The 25,605-nt window shown below is 44.7% G+C and overlaps 1 protein-coding gene across 1 annotated transcript in view; it reads right to left on the reverse strand.

The window, feature by feature from the left end:
* Positions 1 to 9,018: 9,018 nt before the first annotated feature.
* The window catches only part of DGAT2 (diacylglycerol O-acyltransferase 2), a 67,517-nt gene continuing 50,930 nt past the window's right edge, over positions 9,019 to 25,605 (reverse strand). The window contains exons 4-8 of the mRNA XM_081197440.1: positions 23,959 to 24,029; positions 17,655 to 17,859; positions 14,948 to 15,122; positions 12,316 to 12,518; positions 9,019 to 9,359 (exon numbers count right to left, since the gene is read on the reverse strand). Coding sequence (XP_081053566.1) covers positions 9,205 to 9,359; positions 12,316 to 12,518; positions 14,948 to 15,122; positions 17,655 to 17,859; positions 23,959 to 24,029 — 809 coding nt within the window. The 3' untranslated portion in view covers positions 9,019 to 9,204. The remainder of the gene's footprint in view (positions 9,360 to 12,315; positions 12,519 to 14,947; positions 15,123 to 17,654; positions 17,860 to 23,958; positions 24,030 to 25,605) is intronic.

Below are 25,605 nucleotides of genomic sequence, written 5' to 3' on the forward strand. Positions count from 1 at the left end.
TGCTGCGTTTGTCGTCTTAACTCCTGGTTTCCTGACCCTCGGGCCCTTGGCTTCTTGATTCCCGACTTGCTGTCCTTCGGACCCTTGGCTTCCTCCGGACTCCCATTCCTGCTCCCACCCCGCCATCTTGCCCATACCATAATAATGACCCACCTAGAGTGGTGCTGTGGTCTAAACCACTGAGCCTCTTGGGCTTTGCTGATTGGAAGGTCGGCGGTTCAAATCCCCGCAACAAAGTGAGCTCCTGTTGCTCTGTCCCAGCTCCTGCCAACCTAGCAGTTTGAAAGCACGCTGGTGCAAGTAAATAGGTACCACTGTGACAGGAAGGTAAACAGCATTTCCGTACGCTATGGTTTCCGTCATGGTGTTCAGTTGTTCCAGAAGCGGTTTAGTCCTGCTGGCCACACGACCTAGAAAGCTGTCTGTGGACAAACGCCGGCTCCCTCGGCCTGAAAGCATGATGAGCGCCGTAACCCCATAGTCGCCTTTGACTGGACTTTACCTTTTTACCGTTTTACTATAATATTAAAAAACTAAAATGAATGCTCATGGCTTGCCCACTTTTGCCTCTGGAGCCGCCACTCCAGTGTGGCCCCTGTAAGATTACGTGGAAGGGAATGTGGCTATCAGACCGAAAAACTCCCTGTCCCATGTATGGAATATAAATTTCTGACAGCGCAGCCAGTTTTCATTGGCATATGCTTAGAAAAAGCAGACCAAAGTCAGCAAAGGTTTATGTCATGGGTAGGCAAACTAAGTCCCGGGGGCCAAATCCAGCCCTATCGCCTTCTAAATCCGGCCCGTGGACAGTCAGCGTGTTTTTACATGAGTAGAATGTGTCCTTTTATTTAAAATGCATCTCTGGGTGATTTGTGGGGCATAGGAATTCGTTATTATTTTTTCAAAATATAGTCCGGTCCCCCACAAGGCCTGAGGGACAGTGGACTGGCCCCCTGCTGAGAAAGTTTGCTGACCCCTGGTATGTGCTGTAATAAATATGCTATTGAAGGGCCCAGAAAACCTTTTCTTTTCCTTACTGATATGTAAAACAAATGAATGAATAAAAGTTCCTGTTATGGCATTGCATGGAGTAAGCCGCCTGAGGGCAGCACCTGCTTATACTGTGTTGCGTCTCTTATTTAAGAAGCTGTCTTCTTCAGTGCAAACGCATCTCAGTTTTAGCTCCTTCTACTAAATTAGGGACATGGGTGGCGCCGTGGGTTAAACCACAGCGCCTAGGACTTGCCGGTCAGAAGGTTGGAGGTTTGAATCCCTGAGATGGGGTGAGCTCCCGTTGCTCAGTCCCTGCTCCTGCCAACCTAGCAGTTCGAAAGCACATCAAAGTGCAAGTAGATAAATAGGTACCGCTCCAGTGGGAAGGTAAACGGCGTTTCCGTGCGCTGCTCTGGTTCTCCAGAAGCGGCTTAGTCATGCTGGCCACATGACCCGGAAGCTGTATGCCGGCTCCCTCAGCCAGTAAAGCGAGATGAGCGCCGCAACCCCAGAGTTGGTCACGACTGGACCTAATGGTCAGGGGTCCCTTTACATTTACCTTTACTAAATCACAGTGAGCTCCCCAGGCCAACACATTTGCAGTCTCTTCTCCCTCAGCTACATGCTGCTGACCTTGTAAAAAACTGATCTGAATAAAAAGCCGTGTTTGAGCGTCTTTGCGCTGACCACCTCCATCGCAAGGATCCTTCAGGAGGGAGTTGCTACCAAGAGGGTGATGCGCAGGTGTATTTTGATGCGCTGAATAGAATGAAAGTTTATGAGTCATGGCGGAGGGGAGAGCACCTGTACAAATTCAACAAGGCTTTGTCTTGTTGCTATTTTGTTAATGTTGTTTCATAGATATGAATGCGGTCGTGCTTTGTGATTCCTACGATTTTTGGTGTAACTGTGATGTTTAACTTATTTTTCAGTTGCTTTGTTAATAGTGTTACATAAATGGTAATTGTTTTATTGGGGATTTGGGATTGTTTTACCGATGATGTGTTAAGCATTCTGTACCATTTGTGCTGTACAGTGGTACCTTTGGTTGCATACTTAATTCGTTCCGGAGGTCCGTTCTTAACCTGAAACTGTTCTTAACCTAAAGCACCACTTTAGCTAATGGGGCTGTTATGTACTGATGTTCTCACCCTGGGCCAGCAGGGGGATACTGTAGATAGTTATGCAAATGAAGGATCGAAAGTGACGTCCTGTGATTGGATAGTTTTAGAAAGTTGCAACAGTTACATTGTTCTGGAGCTCTATATAAGCAGGCTGACTGAGCTCCTCAGTTAGTTCTGTTCCAGCTTACAAATAAAGAGCTGCTTTGGAAGAATTGCTGTGTCATCTGATATGTTCACCCACAACTTAACAGGGGCCTCCTGCTGCCGCCAGAGCACGATTTCTGTTCTCATTCTGAAGCAAAGTTCTTAACCTGAGGTACTATTTCTGGGTTGGCAGAGTCTGTAACCTGAAGCGTACAGTCATACCTCAGACACTTCAGGTTGCTTTTTTTCAGGTTAAGGACGCTCCGAAACCTGGAAGTTACTTCCAGGTTTCGGAGTTACTTCCGGGTTCCTTCCGGGTTTCGGAGGTCGCGCATGCGCAGAAGCGCCAAATCGCAATCTGCGCGTGTGCAGACACGCTGCTGCGGGTTGCGAATGCTGCGAGTTGCGAACGTGCATCCCACACAGATCACGTTCGCAACCCGATCATCCACTGTATTTGTGATGTTCCGTTATGTTACTTTTTTATCTTTTGTTTGTAAGCCGCTTTGGGATTTATCGGAATAAAAAGCGGCATAGAAATAGAATCGATCGATCGATTGCAGCTCGGATGACTTCAAAAGGGGACAAGACGAATTCGTGGAGAACGCTATCAATGCCTATTTGCCCGTGATGGTTAAGTTCTGCCTCCAAACAGAGGCACCATGCTTCTGAAGAACAGCTGCACGGAGTGGAGATCTGCTTCTGCACTCAAGTCATGTCCGTGGGCTTCTCGCTGGGGCTTCAGGTTGGCCACTGTGAGAACAGGGCTGGGTGGGCCAGTAGCTGGATCCAGCAGGCACATCTTCCCTTCTTATCCTGGAAAAACAATCTTCTTGGAAGGGCCATTCTGTTACGATATAGAAGCAATGCGGCAGCGAGCTGCAGCTAGCTTGGAAGCAAAACATAATGGGAATGTTGGGACTGTTCCATGGGAAACAAAAGGACAGTCTAATCACAGTGTGGAGCACCGGAATTAGCTCAGAGTGTAATATGAGCTGTACAGGAAGCACAGAAGGAGGAGTTTTAGTCTCTCGGCTGTTGGAGTTTGAGGAGAGCAGACGTGTTTTCTGTAACGCTGCAAGGACAGAAATAAAGACATGTAAATACATTTCTGTCTATCTCTTTCCCCTCCCTGGGGGGGAGCAGAGAAGAGTGGTGTGTCCTTCTCATGCTGAGAAGGATCGCCGATCGCGACCTAGCCTGTATCCTGCCGGGAATGCAGACGGGGAGGTCAACCGGAGATCAAGCTGGGTGCCTGGAGAATGGCCAGTTTCTCCTGATTAAGGCTTGAATCCGACACATTCCACATGATGCCATAAATTGCCTTAACACTGCAGCACTTCCCTTCTGATGCAGTCAGGCCCTCTCTCTATTGCCTTTCCTTTTCCAACAAGCCTAATAATAATAATGATAAATTTTTATTTATACCCCGCCCTTCCCAGTTCAGAAAACCAGGCTCAGGGCTGCTAACAACAAATTTAAAACACTTAATTGATGCAACAAAAAACAGCATAAAATACAATATAAAACATGAATAACAAAAAATTCAGAATTCAAAAATCAATTTAGGGGGGAAATCCATCCAATAAACATTAGATGATCCCCAGGGCTAGCTGGCTAAATTAGTCCTACTTGGGCCAGCGAGGAGACCAGGGGAGAATTAGCTGTGGGATCCCAAAGCAGGTAATCTTCATAAAAAGGGAAGGGGGAGGGAAGGAAGGGGAATAAAAGATCAGGCTAAGTTCAAATTGAAAGCCAGGCGGAATAGCTCTGTCTTACAGGCCCTGCGGAAGGAGGTTAAATCCTGCAGGGCCCTGGTCTCATGGGACAGAGCATTCCACGAGGTCGGAGCCATCACTGAGAAGGCCCTGGCCCTAGTGGAGGATACTCTGACTTCCTTAGGGCCCGGGACCTCTAAACTATGGTTATTCATGGACCTTAAGGTCCTCTGCGGGGCAGACCAGGAGAGGCGGTCCCATAAAATAATTGAAATGGTCCTCATATATGAAATTGTCTTATGCCTGTTTTCAATGTCGGTGGGTTTATTTTTCAATTGCTTTGAGGTGCTTCACAGGAAATGTTTTGGGTTTTTTAAAAATAATGGCACAATTTTTACACGTAGCACCAAACACATCTGGAACAAGGCACAGTGAACAAGCAAAAAGCCAACTTTTTTATTGGTTACATTTATTTCTATAAATTTGTACAAAAATCTTTTGTTTTTTAATAATGTACAGTATTTCCACAAAATGCCCAAAGAATTGAGCATATTTGTCCTCTATACATGTTCAGGATCACAGGGGAACAAGAACTCAGGAACCGAAGCCCCCGTTTTCCATGTTACCCAAAGGCACATTTTAAGAGCTTCGGTCGTTCTCAATGATTAAAACAATTGAAGGCGGCAGGTTACACATGCAGTAGTGCAATACGCTTAAATATATATATATATTTAATATATATGTATGCAGACATTGGGCTCTGAATATATTTCTCTACGAAGCATCAGTCAACATCCATGTAAACATTAAAAAAGTCAATACTTTGTGCATAAGAGCTACTTTATATACATTCATCACTGAATTGAATAATAATCATCAGGTTCTTCAAAAGCCAGAGAAATCCTCAGAGTTTACAGGTGCGACGTTTTGCCAAAAAGTGTTTCATCTTTGAGGGTTCCTGCTGGATTTAAACTCTTCTCTTTTCTGTTTCTGGGTCACCAACAGAACTCCTATGCTTTCAATAGGTGCGCGGCTAGGGAGAAACTGCTTAAGTTATATACACACAGGCCCAACAATGTGAAAGGACCTTTGCAAAAGAACATGTTTTCTGCACCAGAGAATTTTCCAAGTCCGCACATGGCTACCCTCAAAGAAAACTGGGAACTAGTGTTTGCTCAGTGTGCTGGAAATTGAGAAGGCTGTCGGGTCTGCTACTGTTCCCAGGATTCCTTGGGGGGGTGTAGAGCCATAACTGTTAAAAGTGGCATAAAAAGTGCTATAAATGGATATCTGGAAAAAGGTAAAAAAAAACCAGAAACGAGTAGTTAATTTGGAGGTTTGAGAACTTTCTGCTGTATATCTAGTTTTTGAATCTTACTTGTTTGATGATTGGTCCAACACTGGAAGTCATCTTTTGTAAATATGCATTTATCTCTCTGAAAAAGCACTTTTCTATCTTGGGGCAGTGGAGGAGACTCTAGGAAAAGAGGGAGGAGAGGGGGGGGGAGGCAAGGTGGGATGAGCAAATACATGTTTTCGTTTCAGCTACAGACGACTCCCCAAATCATGGGTAGGCAAACTAAGGCCCGGGGGCCGGATCCAGCCCAATCACCTTCTAAATCTGGCCCATGGACGGTCCGGGAATCAGCATGTTTTTACATGAATAGAATGTGTGCTTTTATTTAAAATGCACCTCCGGGTTATCTGTGGGGCCTGCCTGGTGTTTTTACATGAGCAGAATGTGTGTTTTTATTTAAAATTCATCTCTGGGTGATTTGTGGGGCATAGGAATTTGTTCATTTTTTTTTTCCTTTCCAAAATCTAGTCCGGCCCCCCGCAAGGTCTGAGGGACAGTGGACCGGCCCCCTGCTGAAAAAGTTTGCTGACCCCTGCTCCAAATGCTGCTAGACTGCAGTGCCTCCACATCCCTGATTTTTGACAATGTTGGCTGGGGCCGGTGAGAGATGGAGTCCACCATTCAGGTCTCCCATCCCTGGTCTAAAGGCTTCACAGAATAGGTGTGTTCTTGAGAGGGATTTTGAATGGGGTAGCCGGAGAGGAAGGGTGGAATAATTTAAGAGAGCAGAAAACCTTTGGGGAGCTGAGACCTTGGAGGGAAAGGAAAGCCTGCAGGTGATGAAATAAGGGTGGAAAAGGCAGGGCGAGCTTGAAATCAGGGACTGGAACCTGTTTCACAGCCTGTGGAACTGGAGGGAGCTGCTCCCGTATTATGCCAGCGGTGGCCGGGGCCAGAGGCAACTGCAGACACAGCAACAAATCTGAATTTTACCTTTGCAGAGTAGGCTTGTTTTTAGACAGAAACACACACACATTTCTCCATCCAGACAAGCAAGGGGTATTATCAGAGGTCAAGGATGTGCACTCCAGCCAAGCAACTGGAAGAGGGTGAAAGTAAGAGGTAGGGTTGCAGAGCAGCTACAGCCTGGGGGGAGTCTTAAGGGCCAAACAGAGGAGACTTAAGGGCCGCATGCACTTAGCCCCTGGGATGGGGAATGGGCAAAGAGGTAGAAGGCGGATTTCCCCTTTTAGGTGCTCCAATAACAGGGAAAAGCTAAGCCTTGTGATTTTCTCCCACTCCTGTACCTGTTAAAAGCACAGGAAGAAGAAGAGGTGTTTGGATTTGATATCCCGCTTTATCACTACCCTAAGGAGACTCAAAGCGGCTCACAACCTCCTTTCCCTTCCTCCCTGACAACTCAGTGAGGTGAGTGAGGCTGAGAGACTTCAGAGAAGTGTGACTGGCCCAAGGTCACCCAGCAGCTGCATGTGGAGGAGCGGGGAAGCGAACCTGGTTCACCAGATTACGAGACCACCGCTCTGAACCACTACACAATGCTGGCTCCCTGTAGCTTCACTGTAGAAAAGAAGTTTGCAACCCAGTCATTCTCTCATACGCACATGCGTGCGCACACACACACACACACAAACACACAGCGTAGCGTAATTGTGGCTCATTACAAGCACAAAGGGACGTGGGTGGTGCTGTGGTCTAAACCACAGAGCCTAGGACTTGCCGGTCAGAAGGTTGGCGGTTCGAATCCCCACGACGGGGTGAGTTCCCGTTGCTCGGTCCCTGCTCCTGCCAACCTAGCAGTTTGAAAGCACGTCAAAAAGTGCAAGTAGAGTAATAGGTACCGCTCTGGTGGGAAGGTAAACGGAGTTTCCATGCGCTGCTCTGGTTTCGCCAGAAGCGGCTTAGTCCTGCTGGCCACATGACCCCGAAAAACTGTCTGCGGACAAACGCCGGCTCCCTCGGCCAGTAAAGAGAGATGAGCGCCGCAACCCCAGAGTCGTTTGTGACTGGACTTAACTGTCAGGGGTCCCTTACCCTTTTTTACAAGCACAAAAGATGCGCCTGCCAATTGCCAGTTCTTGGTTTTGCTTGAAAATATCGCTGGCTTTTCCAGCATTTCTTTGGGAGTCACACAAAGGGGTGTGCCGTCTTTAAAAAGGGCCAGATCTCCACAGAAAGACACCAGGAAAGCAGACACAAGAAGAGCCAAAGACAGGAGATTTGTGGGGACCAGCAAAGGTCCTTCTTCGTTGCTTCCCAGCCTCATTTATGCAACAAGGTATAAATGGAGGTGGGAGTGAAATGGGACGAAAGACTCAGAATATGCATTGTTTGTGCTTTCAGGGAGGGCCTTTCTCAACCAGATACCCCCTTGTGCTACAAAATATATGTTCGGGGGGAAAGCAGTAATGTAGCAATAGGAGTTGCTACAGCACCAGTGGCAAAGGGCAGAAAAACCCAGAAATGAGTGTGGCTTGCAAAACAAACAAATCTGGTTTCTGGGGTTTGCAAAACCAGGAATGAGAGGGAGCTACCCGTGCAATGTCCTTCTTTTCTATAGAATAATGATGGCTAGCAACCTGCTTTCTCCAGCTGAAACGGCAAACCTTGCAATGGGCGATTCAGAATCCAGAAACGGCCCGTGCTTCCCCAAACACTCTTGCTTTCAGCTCCCTTTCGTCCTACCCACTTTGGTCCACCTTCCCTTCTGCTGTTAAAAATCAGCACGAAGGAAAAGATCGTGCAACGCACAGAGCTCCTTCGCGGTCCCGCTTCCCCCCAGGAGAAACCCTCCATTTACCACTGAATCAGGGCCAGTGTCAACAATTTCTACAGATTGCCGTCGGTTCTGATTCAGAGGCAAAGAAGCCTTTTCCCGGGGAAAGCCCTGGGGCGAATGGAAAACGACTTGGGCCCACTTGCTTTCAAAGCTTAGGACACTCAGCAGTATGGACAAACCCATCATCGGCTTGCACAAAATCCCACACAGGGTGGGCGTTAAACAGGGGCACAGAGTCCTTGGCCTAGAGGGCTGGTCTAGCTCCACAGACAACCCACATGGCCGCCGAAGGCAGCAATGTTGTTTCAGCATGTCAATGAGGCAGCGGTCAGGTCACACTTGCTACATTAGATGCGTAGCTCCGCTGGCAGCGCATGAGTCTCTTAACCTCAAGGTCACGGGTTTGAGACCCGCATTGGGCAAAAGATTCCTGACTCTCGTGGTCCCAGCTCTACAGTTCTCTGATTCTTCTAATCCCCTGGGACGCTTTCCATGCATTGTGAGGTGCCACCAGTAGGAGGCAGCGTTAGCATTCAGGGCCAGGGAAACCATCCACCCAAAAATAAGTGCTTTGCACCCACCCTGTCGTTTGGTTTTGCGAGCAGCGAAACTTAGGAGGCAGCCAGGCTCTGCAGCAGAGCACACACGCCTTGCTAACTCCTAACTTAAATCTCTGGGGATCTCCAACTAATAAGGAATTCTCTGCCTTCAGAGCCATGTCAGCAAAGAGCAGTCGGTGCGGAGCTACATGGGCCCATAGCTTGAGTCGACTTGGGGCAGCTTCCAATGTCCAAGTCTAACAAAAGGCAAAACAAGTGTCTTCCCTCGGGGAGAACTTAAAAACCGAGTGCCACCGCTGGAGCTGGGCGGATCTGTCCCAAAGAGAAAAATACAATGGTTTCTAGCGAGGTCTAAAGCTTTGATAGTTAGACAACTTTTTCCCCCCCTTTTATCCTTTTTAAAGCTCACGCATGCATTCGAACTCGCCTTCCCGATTCGCAGACCAGAACACACAGAGAAAACAACTTGGGCTCCGGCAGAGAATTGTCTTTTGACGCCGCGTTTGCCAAGCGACTCGCTGCCAGAAAAAGCGCGCAGGAGCGAAAGCACCCGGTTCCCTCCCCGTGGCGGTCAGTTGACTTCCAAGATCTCTGTCTCCGGAAGACCAAATTTCGTCTTGTACTTGTCAAAGAGTCTGATCAGAGAGCTGACGTAGAGGCTGTGATAAAAGTCTACTTCCTTCTGGCTCGGGTTATCGACTTTGGGGACGGTAATGGGCTCCCCGACTGAAATGGAAAAAGGGGAAACAAGAGAAACGTTAAGAAGCATTGCAAGGGGTTGGACTGGATTAGACTAATTTAGCCAGCTAGCCCTGGTGGTCATCTAATGTTTACTGGATGGATTTCCCCCACGAAATTGATTTTTGATTTCTGAATTTATTGTTATTCACGTTTTATACTGTATTTTATGCTGTTTTTTGTCGCATCAACTACCGTATTTTTCGCTCTATAAGACACACCCGATCATAAGACGCACCTAGTTTTTAAAGGAGGAAAGCAAGAAAAAAAATATCTCCCTCTCTGCGCAATGTGATTTGCTCCATAAGACGCACACACATTTCCCCTTACTTTTTAGGAGGAAAAAAGTGTGTCTTATGGAGCGAAAAATATGGTAACTGTTTTAAATTTGTCATTAGTCGCCCTGAGCCCGGTTTTCTGAACCGGGAAGGGCAGGATATAAATAAAAATTTATTTAATTTATTATAGATGACTCTTGGGGTTCCCTTCCAACTCTACAATTCTATGATTCTAAGAATGTTAAGAGTGTAAAAAGGATTCCTGTGGCTGGATCAGGCCAAAGTCCCATCTAAGCTCAGCATCCTCTTTTCACAGTGGCCAACGAGAGGCCCTTCCTGGGAAATCCACAAGCAGAATTCAATACAGCGGTACCTTGGTTTGCATACGTTTTAGATTACAAACACGGATGTGCATGTCATGGTTTGCAACCTTTTTTTGGATTACGATTTTTTGGATTTTGGATTACGAACACGTTGGCGAAAGCATGCCTTGGGTTACAACCTGTTTTGGCTTACAAAAGGACCCCCGGAACAGATTGTGGTTGTAAACCCAAGGTAAGGGTAGAGGGACAACTGACCATTAGGTCCAGTCGTGGCCGACTCTGGGGTTGCGGCGCTCATCTCGCTTTACTGGCCGAGGGAGCCGGCGTACAGCTTCCGGGTCATGTGGCCAGCATGACTAAGCCGCTTCTGTTGAACCAGAGCAGCACACGGAAACGCCGTTTACCTTCCCGCCGGAGCGGTACCTATTTATCTACTTGCACTCTGACTGCTAGGTTGGCAGGAGCAGGGACCGAGCAACAGTGGCTCACCCCGTCGCGGGGATTCGAACCGCCAACCTTCTGATCAGCAAGTCCTAGGCTCTGTGGTTTAACCCACAGCTCCACCCGTGTCCGTATAATAATACAAATAATTTATTACTTATACCCTGCCCATCTGGCCAGGCCTCACCAGCCACTCTGGGTGGCTCCCAGCAGAATATTAAAAACATGATAAAACATCAAACATGAAAAACTTCCCTAAACAAGGGCTGCCTTCAGATGTCTTCTAAAAGTCAGAATAGTTGTTTATTTCCTTGACATCTGATGGGAGGGCGTTCCACAGGGCGGGCACCACCACTGAGAAGGCCCTCTGCCTGGTTCCCTGTAACCTCACTTCACCTTCTGCCGTTTCCAGCGGCTATTTGGAAACATTCCATTCCTCCAAGGCTCAGCGGAGCCAAGGCACAGTTACCATATTTTTCCATGTATAAGATGAGGTTTTTTTTAATTTAAAAAATTATGTTAAAAATTGGGGCTTGTTGGGGAGATGGGCGATTGGCAGGAGATTCTCAGTGGCAATAGGGTGGGTGATTGGAGGCTGTTTGCGATTTTCTGTCACTGCAGCAGTTGGGTGGTCGATTGGCGGCTTCTGCAACGCTTGGTATGGCCAGTGTCGGTCAGTGGATGAGCAATTTTTGTCATCCCCCCCCCAAAAAAAAGCTCAACAACACTGGGCAACTCCCCACAAAAAAGCCCTTGGCAATCTCCTCCCATTTTCTTAATTTTGAGTCCCCCAAAATAGGGCGCGTCTTATACACGGGGGCGTGTTATACACAGAAAAATATGGTAGTTCAGTGAGGCTGAGCCCCTCACACTAAGGGGGGGCTGAGTGAAATCCGACATGGTAAAAGGGCAATATTCAGAAACGAGCATAGTCCATTTGTTCATCGCCTTGTCTCAGGGCGATGTACAGTAAAAACAGCTTGAAAGCACAAAAAAAGGCAAATATGTTTATAACAAGCACCCACAAACTTGGCCCTCCAGCTGTTCCGGGACTACAACTCCCATCATCCCTAGCTGTGGACCTCTGCAGTCAGTCAGTGTATACCAGGCATGGCCAAACTTGGCCCTCCAGCTGTTTCGGGACTACAACTCCCATCATCCCTAGCCGTGGACCTCTGCAGTAAGTCAGTATATACCAGGCATGGCCAAACTTGGCCCTCCAGCTGTTTCCTCCCTCCCTGCCCGCAGACTGTCTTGCCAGAGTGGTGCATGCTCTAGTTATCTCCCGCTTGGACTACTGCAACGCACTCTACGTGGGGCTACCTTTGAAGGTGACCCGGAAACTGCAATTAATCCAGAATGCGGCAGCTAGACTGGTGACTGGGAGTGGCTGACGGAACCACATAACACCGGTCCTGAAAGACCTACACTGGCTCCCAGTACGTTTCCGAGCACAATTCAAAGTGTTGGTGCTGACCTCTAAAGCCCTAAACGGCCTCGGTCCTGTATACCTGAAGGAGCGTCTCCACCCCCATCGTTATGCACAAATACTGAGGGGTCCAGCGCCGAGGGCCTTCTAGTGGTTCCCTCATTCCAGGAAGCAAAGTTACAGGGAACCAGGCAGAGGGTCTTCTCGGTAGTGGCACCCACCCTGTGGAACACCCTCCCTTCAGATGTGAAGGAAATAAGCAGCTATCTTCTCTTTAAAAGACATCTGAAGGCAGCCCTGTTCAGGGAAGTTTTTAATATTTAACGCTGTATTGTTTTTAATACTTGATTGGGAGCCGCCCAGAGTGGCTGGGGAGACTCAGCCAGATGGGCGGGGTATAAATATATTATTATTATTATTATTATTATTATTATTATTATTATTATTATTATTCCGTTGACTGCGATCCTTACCAACAGTGGTGATGGGCTTGGGATATGGCAGCAGACCCCAGCTGTTGGGGGAGAAAAGTCCTTGTCCGTGGAAAACGCAAGGGGCCACGCCAATGTACTTCTGGAACTTCTTCTGAACCCAGCGCCCCCAGGACCCCTCCTCAAAGATGACCTGCTTGTAGACTTCATTCTCACCAAAGGAATACACGGGAACCAAATCCGCTCTGGAAGAGAGGTGTGAAAATCAGGGTGGATTTGATTTAAATCAAACCGATTTAAATCACTAGTCAGTAAGACTTGATTTAATTTAATTTAATTTATTTTTTTACAGAAAGACTCATTCCTCGCTGGTATAACCTTAATATTTACAAACCAGATGAAGGTTTCGTTTTTGAAATAACAACTTTTCAGAGCAGTTTTCACAGTTATATCTGAAATTACCAATTTGGTTACGCTAGTACAAATAGAAATACACAGAGACAGATAATTATGAAATTATGGTGAGGTTTAGTAAGTTAACTGCTTATATTTGGACAACTTTTCTGCTGTTCTCTATTGGAAGGAGAAAAATAACCATTTCCTCAATAACAATTTAAACAATTTACTTAACTAAAACGATAACATTATAGCATATGTATCCATGTTTGTTAACTGATGTGGTTAAATGATTAAAAAAAAACTTAGACTGAGTTTTAGCACACATGAAAAACTTGAAACAAAGCCTTATTTCCTGATGAATAGCCTTTGCACTATAATGTAACTTAAATAGAAAACTATCTTTAGAAAGATTTTCCCTCCAAAAGCATTTTATTTTAAAAATTCGATTTAATTTTTTTAAAAAAATCTGATTTAAATTTTTAAAACATCTGATTTATTTTTTAAAAAATCATTGATTTTTATCCACCCTGGTGAAAATGGTATCCCTTTTTTGTTTTGTTTTTGCATGCTCTATCAGCGGAATAAGCATTTCACGTCATTTCACTTCACTTTTAGTTTGTGTAACCTCCTTTTTATATTGCTATACGCGAGGCAGGCTGAAGAAACAGCAGAGATCACACACCTTTTTAACAATCTGATCCAATACAAAAATGCCATAATAACAACATAACTTTAAAACAAAGTAATATGTTATCTAAGAGACCACTGTAAGCAGATGGAAACATTGGCAGGATTTTGATTTCACATGTAGCGTAACAATTACCATGGGTAATATGGACTGATATAAAAGTTAGAGTTTGGAAGAAGATGCTGTTTTAAATGCTTAAAATGGGACCCCATGGAGAGGGTGGGAGGAAGTCCTAAGATTTGGAGAAATCTCTGTATGTATATGGATATATATTTGGATTTTTGTAACTTTGTATTGGTAAGAGCAAATAAAAATGTTTTTAAAAAATAAATAAAGTAATATTAAATAATCCATTCGGATATAATAGTACACTTAAGGTTTTAAGTGTCTCTACACTTATCGCATTAATAAATTTTAAATTTATTGTTGTACATTGTTTTAAATGTTTGTTTTCCTTCTGGGATTGTACCCCCAAGTCTCCGACTGCAATAAATTATCTCTATCTATAATAGTATGCAATCAAATTAAATATCGGCAAGTAATAATTAAATCCACTCTTCTAACAATTACAGTAAATGATTTAAAATAATCTGTAACAGTAAATGATTTCTAATTGATAAAAATAAGAGGGCATAATACGAATCGAGAAGCAATTGCGTATCTACTGATCACAGTGAAAGATGAGGAAGTGAAATCCGTAATGATACATTGGGCAAAAGACTTTGGATATAATATAATATATAATATACAGCTTGAAGAATGGGAAAGGTAGTGGGAAAAAAGGATAAATTTTACAGCCTGTAATGATTTGAAAGAGAATATGATGAAAATGATGTATAGATGGTATATTACACCAGTGAAATTAGCTAAAATGTATAAGGCAAATAATAAATGTTGGAAATGTAAAGAAAAAGAAGGAACATTTTATCATATGTGGTGGGAATGTAAAAAAGGAAAGAACTTCTGGGAAATGATATATAATGAGATGAAAAAGATGTTGAAATATACATTTTTTTAAAAACCAGAAGCATTTTTACTTGGTATTATAGGTCAGGACATTAATAGGCAAGATGTCAAATTGCTTTTATATGAAACAACTGCAGCAAGAGTATTGTTAGCCCAGAAATGGAAGCAAGAAGAAATTCCGACGAAAGAAGAATGGCAGACGAAATTAATGGACTGTGCAGAATTGGACAAAATGACAGGAAGGATTCGAAACCTGCGGGACCAGAGATTTACAGAAGATTGGAAGAAGTATATGAACTATTTGAAGAGCAACTGTAATCAACAAATTACGCTAGTAGGACTACAAGAAGTTTTGTAAGGAGGAATATACGAAGTGTCACAAAGTAGAAAAAGATAGAGATACTGGTTATGAGTTTGAGATGTAAAAGGGAAGATAAGAAATGTATACTGAGAGATGAGATTGGAAAATTTTCAGACAGGATTGATGGAAGTCAAAAATTTGAATAAGATGTAAAAGTATGTTTAATTACTGTTGAAAATTATATGTTAAAAAAATCTATTAAAATTTATATATATATGAATTTATATATATATGAAAGATTAAGGTCGTTCTCTGCTTACCCGTGGCGCAACGCCAGCTTCACAAAGCCCTTCCGGTGCCTCAGGGTCACTGAGTTTTTGCCGGGGGCACAGTTCAGGGACTCGGCAGCGCCCCCCACCACAATCACAATGGCATTGCCACTCCCGTTTTTGGAAAGGATGTAGTCTATGGTGTCCCGGTTCACAGGGCAAATACCTGAACGTTAGGAGAGAGAAATAACTTTCAGACTAAGGGGAGAATCATAATTGTAGAAGGGACCTTAAGCGTAATCTACTATCCTAACCCCTTGCAATGCAGGAATATGCAACTTTCCCATACCTGGGAAATCAGGGCAGAATTTAGGTTTAATGAAGCCGATCAGAAGGTTGGCAGTTCGAATCCCCACGACGAAGTGAGCTCCCGTTGCTCGGTCCCTGCTCCTGCCCACCTAGCAGTTCGAAAACACATCAAAGTGCAAGTAGATAAATAGGTACCGCTCCAGCGGGAAGGTAAACGGCGTTTCCGTGCACTGCTCTGGTTCGCCAGAAGCGGCTTAGTCATGCTGGCCACATGACTCGGAAGCTGTATGCTGGCTCCCTCGGCCAATAAAGCGAGATGAGCACCGCAGCCCCAGAGTCATCCGCGACTGGACCTAATGGTAGGGTTCCCTTTACCTTTATAAGCTACTGAAGTTAATGGAGCCCTTTATATGTCCAGCTGTCCTCTGTCAACAACAAATGGTCGCTGTTTTTTGTGTTGGATATATTCTATATGGTCATTTATGGACCTAATAGGTATCTAAAGCCATTTGCACATGTTGCCATGCAACCAGTCCATGCAGAATGTAGGCACCCTAGATATAGAAAGGAGCAAACCAGTGATATTTTAGGGAGCAGGCTAGCAGGCGGGGCCCATGATTTACATTATAGGAGCCTACACAATACAAAACACTGTTGCTGCATGTAGGCTTGATTCTATTTGTTTTTTATCTTATATTTTGGAAATGTACATCCAGTTTTTTTCCCTTTTAATTTTTTTTTGGGGGCCCCAAGAGAGTGGGGCCCTAAGCTATAGCTTGTTTAGCTTCTACGTAAATCCAGCACTGATCTGCACCACGCTTTAAACAACTGAGCTATCCAGATGTTGCAGGAAACGGCAACAAGATTGTTGGTCGTAGTTGCTATTTATCCACTGTCTTACACACACACACACACACACACACACACACACTCAAATGAGATACAGTGGTACCTCTGGTTACGTACTTAATTCGTTCCGGAGGTCCGTTCTTAACCTGAAACTGTTCTTAACCTGAAGCACCACTTTAGCTATTGGGGCCTCCTGCTGCCGCCGCACGATTTCTGTTTTCATCCTGAAGCAAAGTTCTTAACCCGAGGTACTATTTCTGGGTTAGTGGAGTCTGTAACCTGAAGCGTATGTAACCCGAGGTACCACTGTATGCAACATGCAATAAAAACAGCTCAAAAACGCCATAGAAAACAACCAAAGAAAAGCAGCAGAGAAATTAAAAAAAACATTAAATAATGGTTTTCACCGAGCCAAGCCAGTTCATCAGATTTATGAGAGGATGGCTAATCTGGACAGCATATTGAGGCTGTTTCTGCTTTCAGAATCTTAAATGCCAAAGGTCCTGCAGGCTGCTATGCTTTCTAATGCTAACACCCCCCAAAAATGTCAGTTTCCTTCCTGGCTAATACAAATAGCCAAGGGCAAACAGACTGGGCAATTCTCCAGATCTTTCCACACCACTGGCCTCCGCAGCGTAGCTGAGGGAGAGGAAGAAAGAAGCATGCAATGGGGGTGGGTGAGAGACTCCTTAATTCTGGCCAGGGGTCCTCCAAGGTCCCCATCTGGTGGCTTCCAAAGAGGCTGAGGGCCGAAGCAAGCGGCCAACAGCCCTGCTTAGAAGCTTCTCCGTCTGGTCAGTGAGAGAGAGGAGGGTTGGTTTGAGAAGATATTGAATTATTTGAATAGGTCTGAACCATTTGGGGCAATTAAAACGTTAACAGTTAAATAAACCTTGTGGAAGGAGGAGTGTTAAGGTACAGTGGTACCTCGGGTTACAGACGCTTCAGGTTACAGACGCTTCAGGTTACAGAATCCGCTAACCCAGAAATAGTACCTCAAGTTAAGAACTTTGCTTCAGGATGAGAACAGAACTAGTGCTCCAGCGGTGCGGCGGCAGCAGGAGGCCCCATTAGCTAAAGTGGTGCTTCAGGTTAAGAACAGTTTCAGGTTAAGAACGGACCTCCAGAACAAAGTACGTAACCAGAGGTACCACTGTATAAAGAAATGTAAGGTAAAGGTAAAGGACCACTGGACGGTTAAGTCCAGTCAAAGGTGACAATGGGGTTGAAGCGCTCATCTCGCTTTCAGGCCAAGGGAGCCGGCATTTGTCCGCAGACAGCTTTCCGGGTCATGTGACCAGCATGACTAAACTGCTTCTGGTGCAACGGGATGCAGTGACGGAAACCAGAGCTCATGGAAACACTGGTTACCTTCCCGCCGCAGTGGTTCCTATTTATCTACTTGCCCTGGTGTGCTTTTGAACTGCTAGGTTGGCAGGAGCTGGGACAGAGCGACGAGAGCTCACCCCGTCACACAGATCTGAACCGCCGACCTTCCGATCGGCAAGCCCAAGAGGCTTGGTGGTTTAGACCACAGCGCCACCCGTGACTTATTGCGGTGTTGAGAAAGCACCGTGTCGGCAGGTTTTCGAATCCTTACCCCCAGACATCAAGTAGTCCCTCAAAATGGGCATCCTGAAATTCCCGGCTAATGTCGCGAGGTACGGCCGAATCCCGGGAAACTTCTGGCTCACGCCCGTGGCTTCTGTACTAAAGTTGCAGAAGGCGCCCAGCCCCATGATGCCGTGCGGATGGTAACCGAAGATGTAATTCCTGTGCGTCGCCAAGTTGTGGGTTTTTACGAGCTGAGGAGGGAGGTGGAGAGACAGAGAGATAAATAAATGTAAAGCTACTTCACTGGAACAGAAGAAATGCAAGCTACTTCCGCTGAAATGGGGAGAAAAGTTGCCACCTTGAGATGGAGGAGAGAGAGAGAGAGAGAGAGAGGTCTTAGCAGTTTGTCTAGCTCAGGAATGGCAACTTGATCTTGACCACGGCAGCTCAGTTTACACGCCCTAAGAATTCATAAGCCCCACGTTGCTGTTCCATCCCCAGATAGCTAGGTAAGCCGTCAAGAACAAAAACAGAAAAAAAACCCGTCCGGTTGAACAGCCTTCTTTCCTTTGCTGTTGCATAAGAAAAACAAAAGGCTCTCCATCGCAAGAAAAATACGATAATGACCGCTCCCTGCTTAAAACGGGGGGGCGCCCTTTGCGTGGACCCGCGCAGCCCCTGGATCTGGAGCGGCTCCAACAGCATAGGCTTGGCTTTGCCTTCCCTCAGGTGGGATACCTGGAGGTCTCCGCCTACCTCAGTCAGTTGTCCAATCCCACCTGGGGGAAGCGTTGCCAAGGAGACCATGCCAGGTAGGGGAGGGATTACCTGTCCACACAATAGAGGGAGGATCTTACCTGGGAATCCTCACTTGGCTCCAGAGCTTCTCCCACCCTACCCACCCTCAGTTAATGTCTTCCTTTGCAGGTTAACTTTTCTTCACAGGTTTTGCAGGTTAACTTTTCTTCACAGGTATGCGGGCGCTGCTACGTTAAGGTCGCTGTTAAAGGGCCGGAAAGGAATTTCCCTGCATTGGCAGGTTTCGCCTTTCCCGTAGCAAAACGTCACAACTTTGGCGGTATCAGGCCTTGGGCGGAATCCTTTAGTCCATCTTCCTCTTTGCGGCGGCGATACCAGGGTTCCCCGTTAAAGGGGTTTTCTGAAGGGAGGCTTTGGCCGTACACCGAAAGGTCGTCATTGCTCTCTCCTGCGGCGGCGGCGTTACGGGGGCGGCCATCTCTGCTTGAACATATGTTCTCCAGAGCCGGCCCATCCCCCCCCCCCACAAACACTGGATAACCCTGATGCTCCCTAGGTCCCCGGCTGGGGACTGGGGAGGGAGAACGCCCAATGCCTGAGCCAAGGTCTACCCACATTTGAAATTTAATAAAGTTGTGGCCAATTTAATCCCATAGCACATTGTCTTGAGTCGTTATTGCACATGACGGGGGGGCGCTCGGGATCTGGGGACTCCGCCTGTCCACGCAAAGGTCTTCTCTTGCATTACAAGCTTCTAAATCTGGCCCGTGGATGGTCCAGGAATCAGCGTGTTTTTACACATATAATAATAATAATAATAATAATAATAATAATAATAATAATAATTTTTATTTATACCCCACCCTCCCCAGCCAAGGCCAGGCTCAGGGCGGCTAACAAGCAATAATAAAAACAAATTGAATGAATACAACTTAAAAACAACATTAAAATATTTAAACATTAAAATGCAGCCTCACTACAGGAGGAAAAAGGAAAAAGAAAGAGGGGGAGGGAATCAAACTGGCTCCAAGCCAAAGGCCAGGTGGAACAACTCTGTCTTGCAGGCCGTGCAGAAAGAAATCAGATCCTGCAGGGCCCTGGTCTCATGAGACAGAGCGTTCCACCAAGTTGGGGCCAGTACTGAAAAGGCCCTGGTCCTAGTTGAGACCAATCTAACCACCTTGCGACCTGGGACCTCCAAAGTGTTGTCATTTGTGGACCTTAAGATCCTCCGTGGGGCATACCAAGAGAGGCGGTCCCGTAGGTACAAGGGTCCTAGGCCGTGTAGGGCTTTAAAGGTCAAAACCAGCACCTTAACCCTGACCCTGTACTCCACCGGGAGCCAGTGCAGCTGGTAAAGCACTGGATGAATGTGATCCCACGGCAAGGAAATGTTATCAGAGGCCCTTTTATTGTGAATTTACAGGCAGGGAACGGGGGTCAGGTGTTTTTACCGTGTCTGAAGAAAGCAAAAAAACCAGCCTGTCTTGTTCTGGGCCTTTTAACAGCCTTTTCTATCGAAATCGGCAAGTTAAGCATAACACAACATAACTTGATGGATGCTCTGGTAACCTCGAGGTTAGCTTATTGCAACACGTTATACTTAGGGCTGCTTCTAAAGGCTGCTCAGAAACTTCAGCTGGTGCAGAATTGTGAGGCCAAGCTGGGCAAGAAGGTTTGAGCATATTATAAGCAATCCTGGCATGGCTGCACTGGCTGCCAATTAGTTTCCGGGTCCAATTCCAAATCAAATTACAGGAATTTGTGGAGACGGCTCAATTGACTAGCAAACTCAGAGGAAACTCAAAGCAAAAATTTGCGGAAGAATGGGATGGTTGTAGAAGATATGTTCAAAAATACAATAATAGTTTTGACTCTGTGCTAGCATTCTAGTGATAAAGGAATTAAAAGGAGTTGGACAACAATTAAGGATTTATTATGTTTTCAGAATGTATTGGAAAATATATATAGAAAGGTTTATTGTTTTGTGTACATTCGATTGTAAGATAAAATATATGCAAAGGGACTTGATAGGAAGTCAAAGCTGAAGAAAAGATTTTGTAAGATAAAAGGGGGAAAAATATTTACTTTCATTATTATCATTGTGTGTGTCTGTACATATGTGTGTTTTTGTATGGAATGTTTGGGAGGAAATAAGACGGTAAATAACAAATAGCAAACTAAATATTGATATATGTAATTTTTATTTATCACTTATATTTAGTGGTAGTATGGTTGTAATGTTTTTTGTAACATAAAATCATTCAATAACAATTATTTTTTTTAAAAAAAGAAAAAGTTTCCTGGTCCAATTCAATGTGCTGGTTCTGACCTATAAAACGGCTCAGGACCGCAATACCTCAAGGATCACCTCTCTCTATATGAACCTACCCAGACCCTGAGATCGTCATCTAAGGCCCTTCTTGGTGCCTCCACTGCAAGAGGTCCAGAGGGTGGCAACACGAGAACAGGGCCTTCTCTGCAGTGGCCCCTCATTTTTTGAATGCTCTCTCCAGGCACCTTAGTTTCATATCTTCAGGCGCCAGACAAAAATTCTTCTCCTAGGCCTTTGGCTAATTAAACAATCTATGGCCTTTTATTTTATTTTATTTTTTCATGGTGAATCTTTATTGATTTAAAATATAGACGTAAATGATCATTTACAACGAAGGTAAGTATAGAAAAATTCAGTACAGAAGCAAAAACATCATGACATAAGAATAAGAATAAGAAAAAAGTTTAAAAGACGAAAAAGAAAAGAAAGAAAAGACAAAGGAAAAAGAACCCCAAAATTTATACAAAATCATGTCCATCAATTAAAAATTTCTGCTTAAAACTTCCAGCAGTCCTTCTCATTATACTATTTCTATTATCATGGTTTTGTTGCACAGCTTTGCGTTATATCCTTTTTCATATATTCCACTAAGGTATTCCACAATCTATGGCATTTTAAACCAGGAGGGAATAATGTTTTCATTTGTTACTATGCTATGTGTTTGGGTTGGTTTTTTTACATTGTAACGTGCCTTGTGATCCTCGGATGAAGGGTGCTATAGAAATGTTGTTGTTGTTAATAAGATCTTTATTTCTTGCTTTCTTGCTTTTTGAAACATCAATGTTTAACTGGTTTTTAGTTGTCTTTATCGGAAGCTCTTTCGGATGCTTTGCACCGAAAATATTTTGAAATAAATTACATCACCTGGTAGTTAGTTACTCATTTATAAGACTTCTTGCCCTGTCCTTCACCTAAGCTGCGAGGACAGGTTACGGCAATAGAATCGCACAAGTAAAACCATTCCAAACAAGACTCCAAAGTGCTGACTCAAGTTTACGAGAATATGGGAAATGGACCCATTTTTCGGACGCCAGAAACATCCCAATTTCTAGGGTGAAGTTTCAGGTTAACATTAGCAGCTGTATGTCTTCTCTGTTGTTCATTTCCACTCTCCAGAGTAAATTGATTCTACTTTTGCAAGCCATATCTCATTTTAGAAAGCAAAAGGCTTAGAGAACACAGCCATTGGCTATTCCTCAGTAGCCCTTGTCAAAGCTACAGAACTCAGACTACGAAAGGCTGGCAGCCAGGAGTAACCTAACTCGCTCGTTGCCACATCCTCTTTTGAGAAATTTTATCTGCACAACTTTTTCCCTCATTGCGAGAAGCAAAGCTATAGGGAACCAGGCAGAGGGCCTTCTCGGTGGTGGTGCCCTCCCATCAGATGCCAAAGAGATAAACAACTACCTGACATTCAGAAGACATCTTAAGGCAGCCCTGTTCAGGGAAGTTTTTAATGTATGACATATTAGTGTATTTTTGGTCTTTGTGAAAGCCGCCCAGAGTGGGCAGGGGTACAAATAATAAATTGTTGTTGTTGTTGTTGTTGTTGTTGTTGTTGTTGTTGTTGTTGTTGTTTGGCTTTCCATCCAGCTCTTGCTGCAACTATGATACAAGGAGTTGTTGAACCCACACCTTGTACTTTCCTCAAAGCCACCCTGGGTGCATTTCACAAGATTATAACACCCTGCATTATTCAGCCCAGACCCTGAGGTCCAGCTCCGAGGGCCTTCTGGCAGTTCCCTCCCTGCGAGAAGTGAGGTTACAGGGAACCAGGCAGAGGGCCTTCTTGGTGGTGGCGCCCGCCCTGTGGAACGCCCTCCTTTCAGATGTCAAGGAAATAAACAACTATTCTACTTTTAAAAGACAACTGAAGGTGGCCCTGTTTAGGGAAGTTTTTAATGTCTGATTCTGTATTGTTTTTAATATTCAGTTGGAAGCCGCCCAGAGTGGTTGGGGAAACCCAGCCAGATGGGTGGGGTATAAATAATAATAATAATAATTTATTATTCTTATTATTCTTATTCTTATTCTCATTATATTTTATTTTATTTAAGTTATTTTTTTATTTTACTATTTTATTAAAGTTATTAAGTTATTATTATTATTTTATTTAAGAAGTGAGAGCAGAGGGCCTTCTTGGTGGTGGCGCCCGCCCTGTGGAACACCCTCCCATCAGATGTCAAGGAAATAAACAACTATCTGACTTTTAGAAGACATCTGAAGGCAGCCCTTGTTTAGGGAAGTTTTTCATGTTTGATGTTTTTCTGTGGCTTTATATGTGCTATAAGTCTTCCAGAGTGGCTGAGGAAACCCAGGGTATAAACTATTATTATTATTATTATTATTATTATTATTATTATTATTATTATTAAGCACAGAGACGGGGGACCTCTGAGGCCTGAGATGTTGTGGAACGCTGCCCCCATCAGCCCCAGGGGAGAGGGGTTGCAGTCCTCCACAGCTAGAGGGCGCCAGTTCTCTATCCCGGCCTTAAGAGATGAAGGCCAACAATGGCGAAACCACCACCCATCCACTAACGAACCCATAAAACAGGCTTTTCTGCAAGCCCAGCATGGCCAGAACGATAAGACAGAAGCAACGCGGACTGTTGGCAGAAATGACTGGCAGAATTCGTGACCAGGGACAAGAGTCGGTGGAGGAAGACTGGAAGAAATTTAAGGACTATTTGCGGAAGCACTGTAAAATTAAGGAATGTTAAAATGATGTCTGATGGAAAATAAGTGGTATTGGTAAAAAGATTTCTAAGAAAATGTAAATAGGGATTGATAATTGGAAAATTGATATTTATAATAGGTTAATATCTTGAGTGAGGATAAATGTTAGAGGGTAAGGATTTGCTGAATTTAATATCTGAACTGGAATACAAAATGGGAGGTGCGAGGAGGTCAAGAAACTAGTGAATGGAGTATAAGATTTGAAAACACTAATCTATTTTCTGTTTTGTCTTTTGGTTTTCTTTTGTTCTTATTCTTTCTTTTTTCTTCCCTCTCTTTGTTAACTGTCTTCTATTGTGTATTTTTATGTGTTTTGTTTTTGTATTTTTATATTTTTGTAGTTTTTCTTATGTTTAAATTTTGGAATTTTTTATTGTTTGTGAAACCTTAATAAACATTATTATAAAAAACAAAAAGAAGAAGCAACGCGGACTGGCCTTTTCAAGGAAGGCTTCTCCTAATTGATTTATTTTTTAAAAAAAGGAAGCCAGAGAAAAACAGGTCGCAGTAGTACTTACTCGGATGGGGAAATAGTCCCGGAAATATCTCCAGACAGCCCAGTTTCTGACCCACTGCGATCTTCTACCACCTTTTGGGATTAAAAAAAAAAAATTAATAATGGAGCAGCTGTCAGTGGTTGATCAGAGAGAACTGATGAAAGAGACCAGGCATGGCATGTGCAGTTGTCAAGGTCTGGCTGGATGAAAAGGAAGGGGAGGAGAAGCAACTGGGGCCGCCCCCCCCCCATGGGAAGAAGACGCAGAGCCTGGGAAATGGGTTCTTTTAAAAAGAAACAAAAACCCAAAGAAGGCCCTGGATCACCTCCAGGGGTGCCAACTTAAATAAAATACTGGAGGGCAGGTAACACCCACCCCACAAAATCTATCACAAGACGCGGCACACACAGACCACTGGAATGGCATCGCCCATCAACTCTGGGGGCGCCCAGATCCCTGAGATATTTTATGGGATCTCAGAACCTAGGAGTTGGCTCCTAGAATCACCTCTGTTTAAAGCAGGCATAGGCAAACTCAGCCCTCCAGATGTTTTGGGACTACAATTCCCATCATCCCTGACCACTGGTCCCATTAGCTAGGGATGATGGGAGTTGTAGTCCCAAAACATCTGGAGGGTCGAGTTTGCCTATGCCTGGTTTAAAGATTTGTTGTAACCCTCCCTCCTTTTGGAGAAGGGTGGGTGATAAATAGAATATGTAACTAACAATAACGATTCCTGCTGGTATCAACAGAGCATCAACACAGCAAAGGAATGGGTGAACTGGGGTTCAAATGGGTCCGTCCTCCTACTTGGAAAATGGGTGTGAATTCACCCACATGGGTTCAACTTTGTTTAGTCATTTAGTCGCGTCCGACTCTTTATGACCCCATGGACCAGAGCATGCCAGGCTCTCCTGTCTTCCACTGCCTCCCGCTGTTTGCTCAAACTCATGCTGGTAGCTTCGAGAACACTGTCCCACCATCTCGTCCTCTGTGGTCCCCTTCTCCTTGTGCCCTCCATCTTTCCCAACATCAGGGTCTTTTCCAGGGAGTCTTCTCTTCTCATGAGGTAGCCAAAGTATTGGAGCCTCAGCTTCAGGATCTGTCCTTCCAGTGAGCACTCACGGCTGATTTCCTTCAGAATGGAGAGGTTTGATCTTCTTGCAGTCCATGGGACTCTCAAGAGTCTCCTCCAGCACCAGAATTCAAAAGCACCAATTCTTCGGCGATCAGCCTTCTTGATGGTCCAGCTCTCACTTCCATACATCACTACTGGGAAAACCATAGCTTTAACTAGACGGACCTTTCTTGGCAAGGTGCTGTTTCTGCTTTTTAAGATGCTTTAATGGCCCTCAACCAGCTCATCACTGAACCCTGACCCTGGTCCATGCCTGATTCAGATGTTATGCAGAGCTAGAGCTGTGTGTCTTCAGCATACTGGAGACATTTTGCTCTGCATCCTCTAAGTGCAGGCATGACCAAACTTGGCCCTTCAGATGTTTTGGGACCACAACTCCCATCATCCCTGACCACTGGTTCTCTTAGCTAGGGATGATGGGAGTTGTAGTCCCAAAACATCTGGAGGGCCGAGTTTGCCTATGCCTGGTTCAAAGGCTTGGAAAGTGTGAAGATTTTCCCCTCTTAAAAAAATCTGCATGGATTTGGGAT

The sequence above is a fragment of the Podarcis bocagei genome, assembly GCF_964188305.1.
Source record: "Podarcis bocagei genome assembly, chromosome: 6".
In the NCBI taxonomy this organism is placed as follows: domain Eukaryota; kingdom Metazoa; phylum Chordata; class Lepidosauria; order Squamata; family Lacertidae; genus Podarcis; species Podarcis bocagei.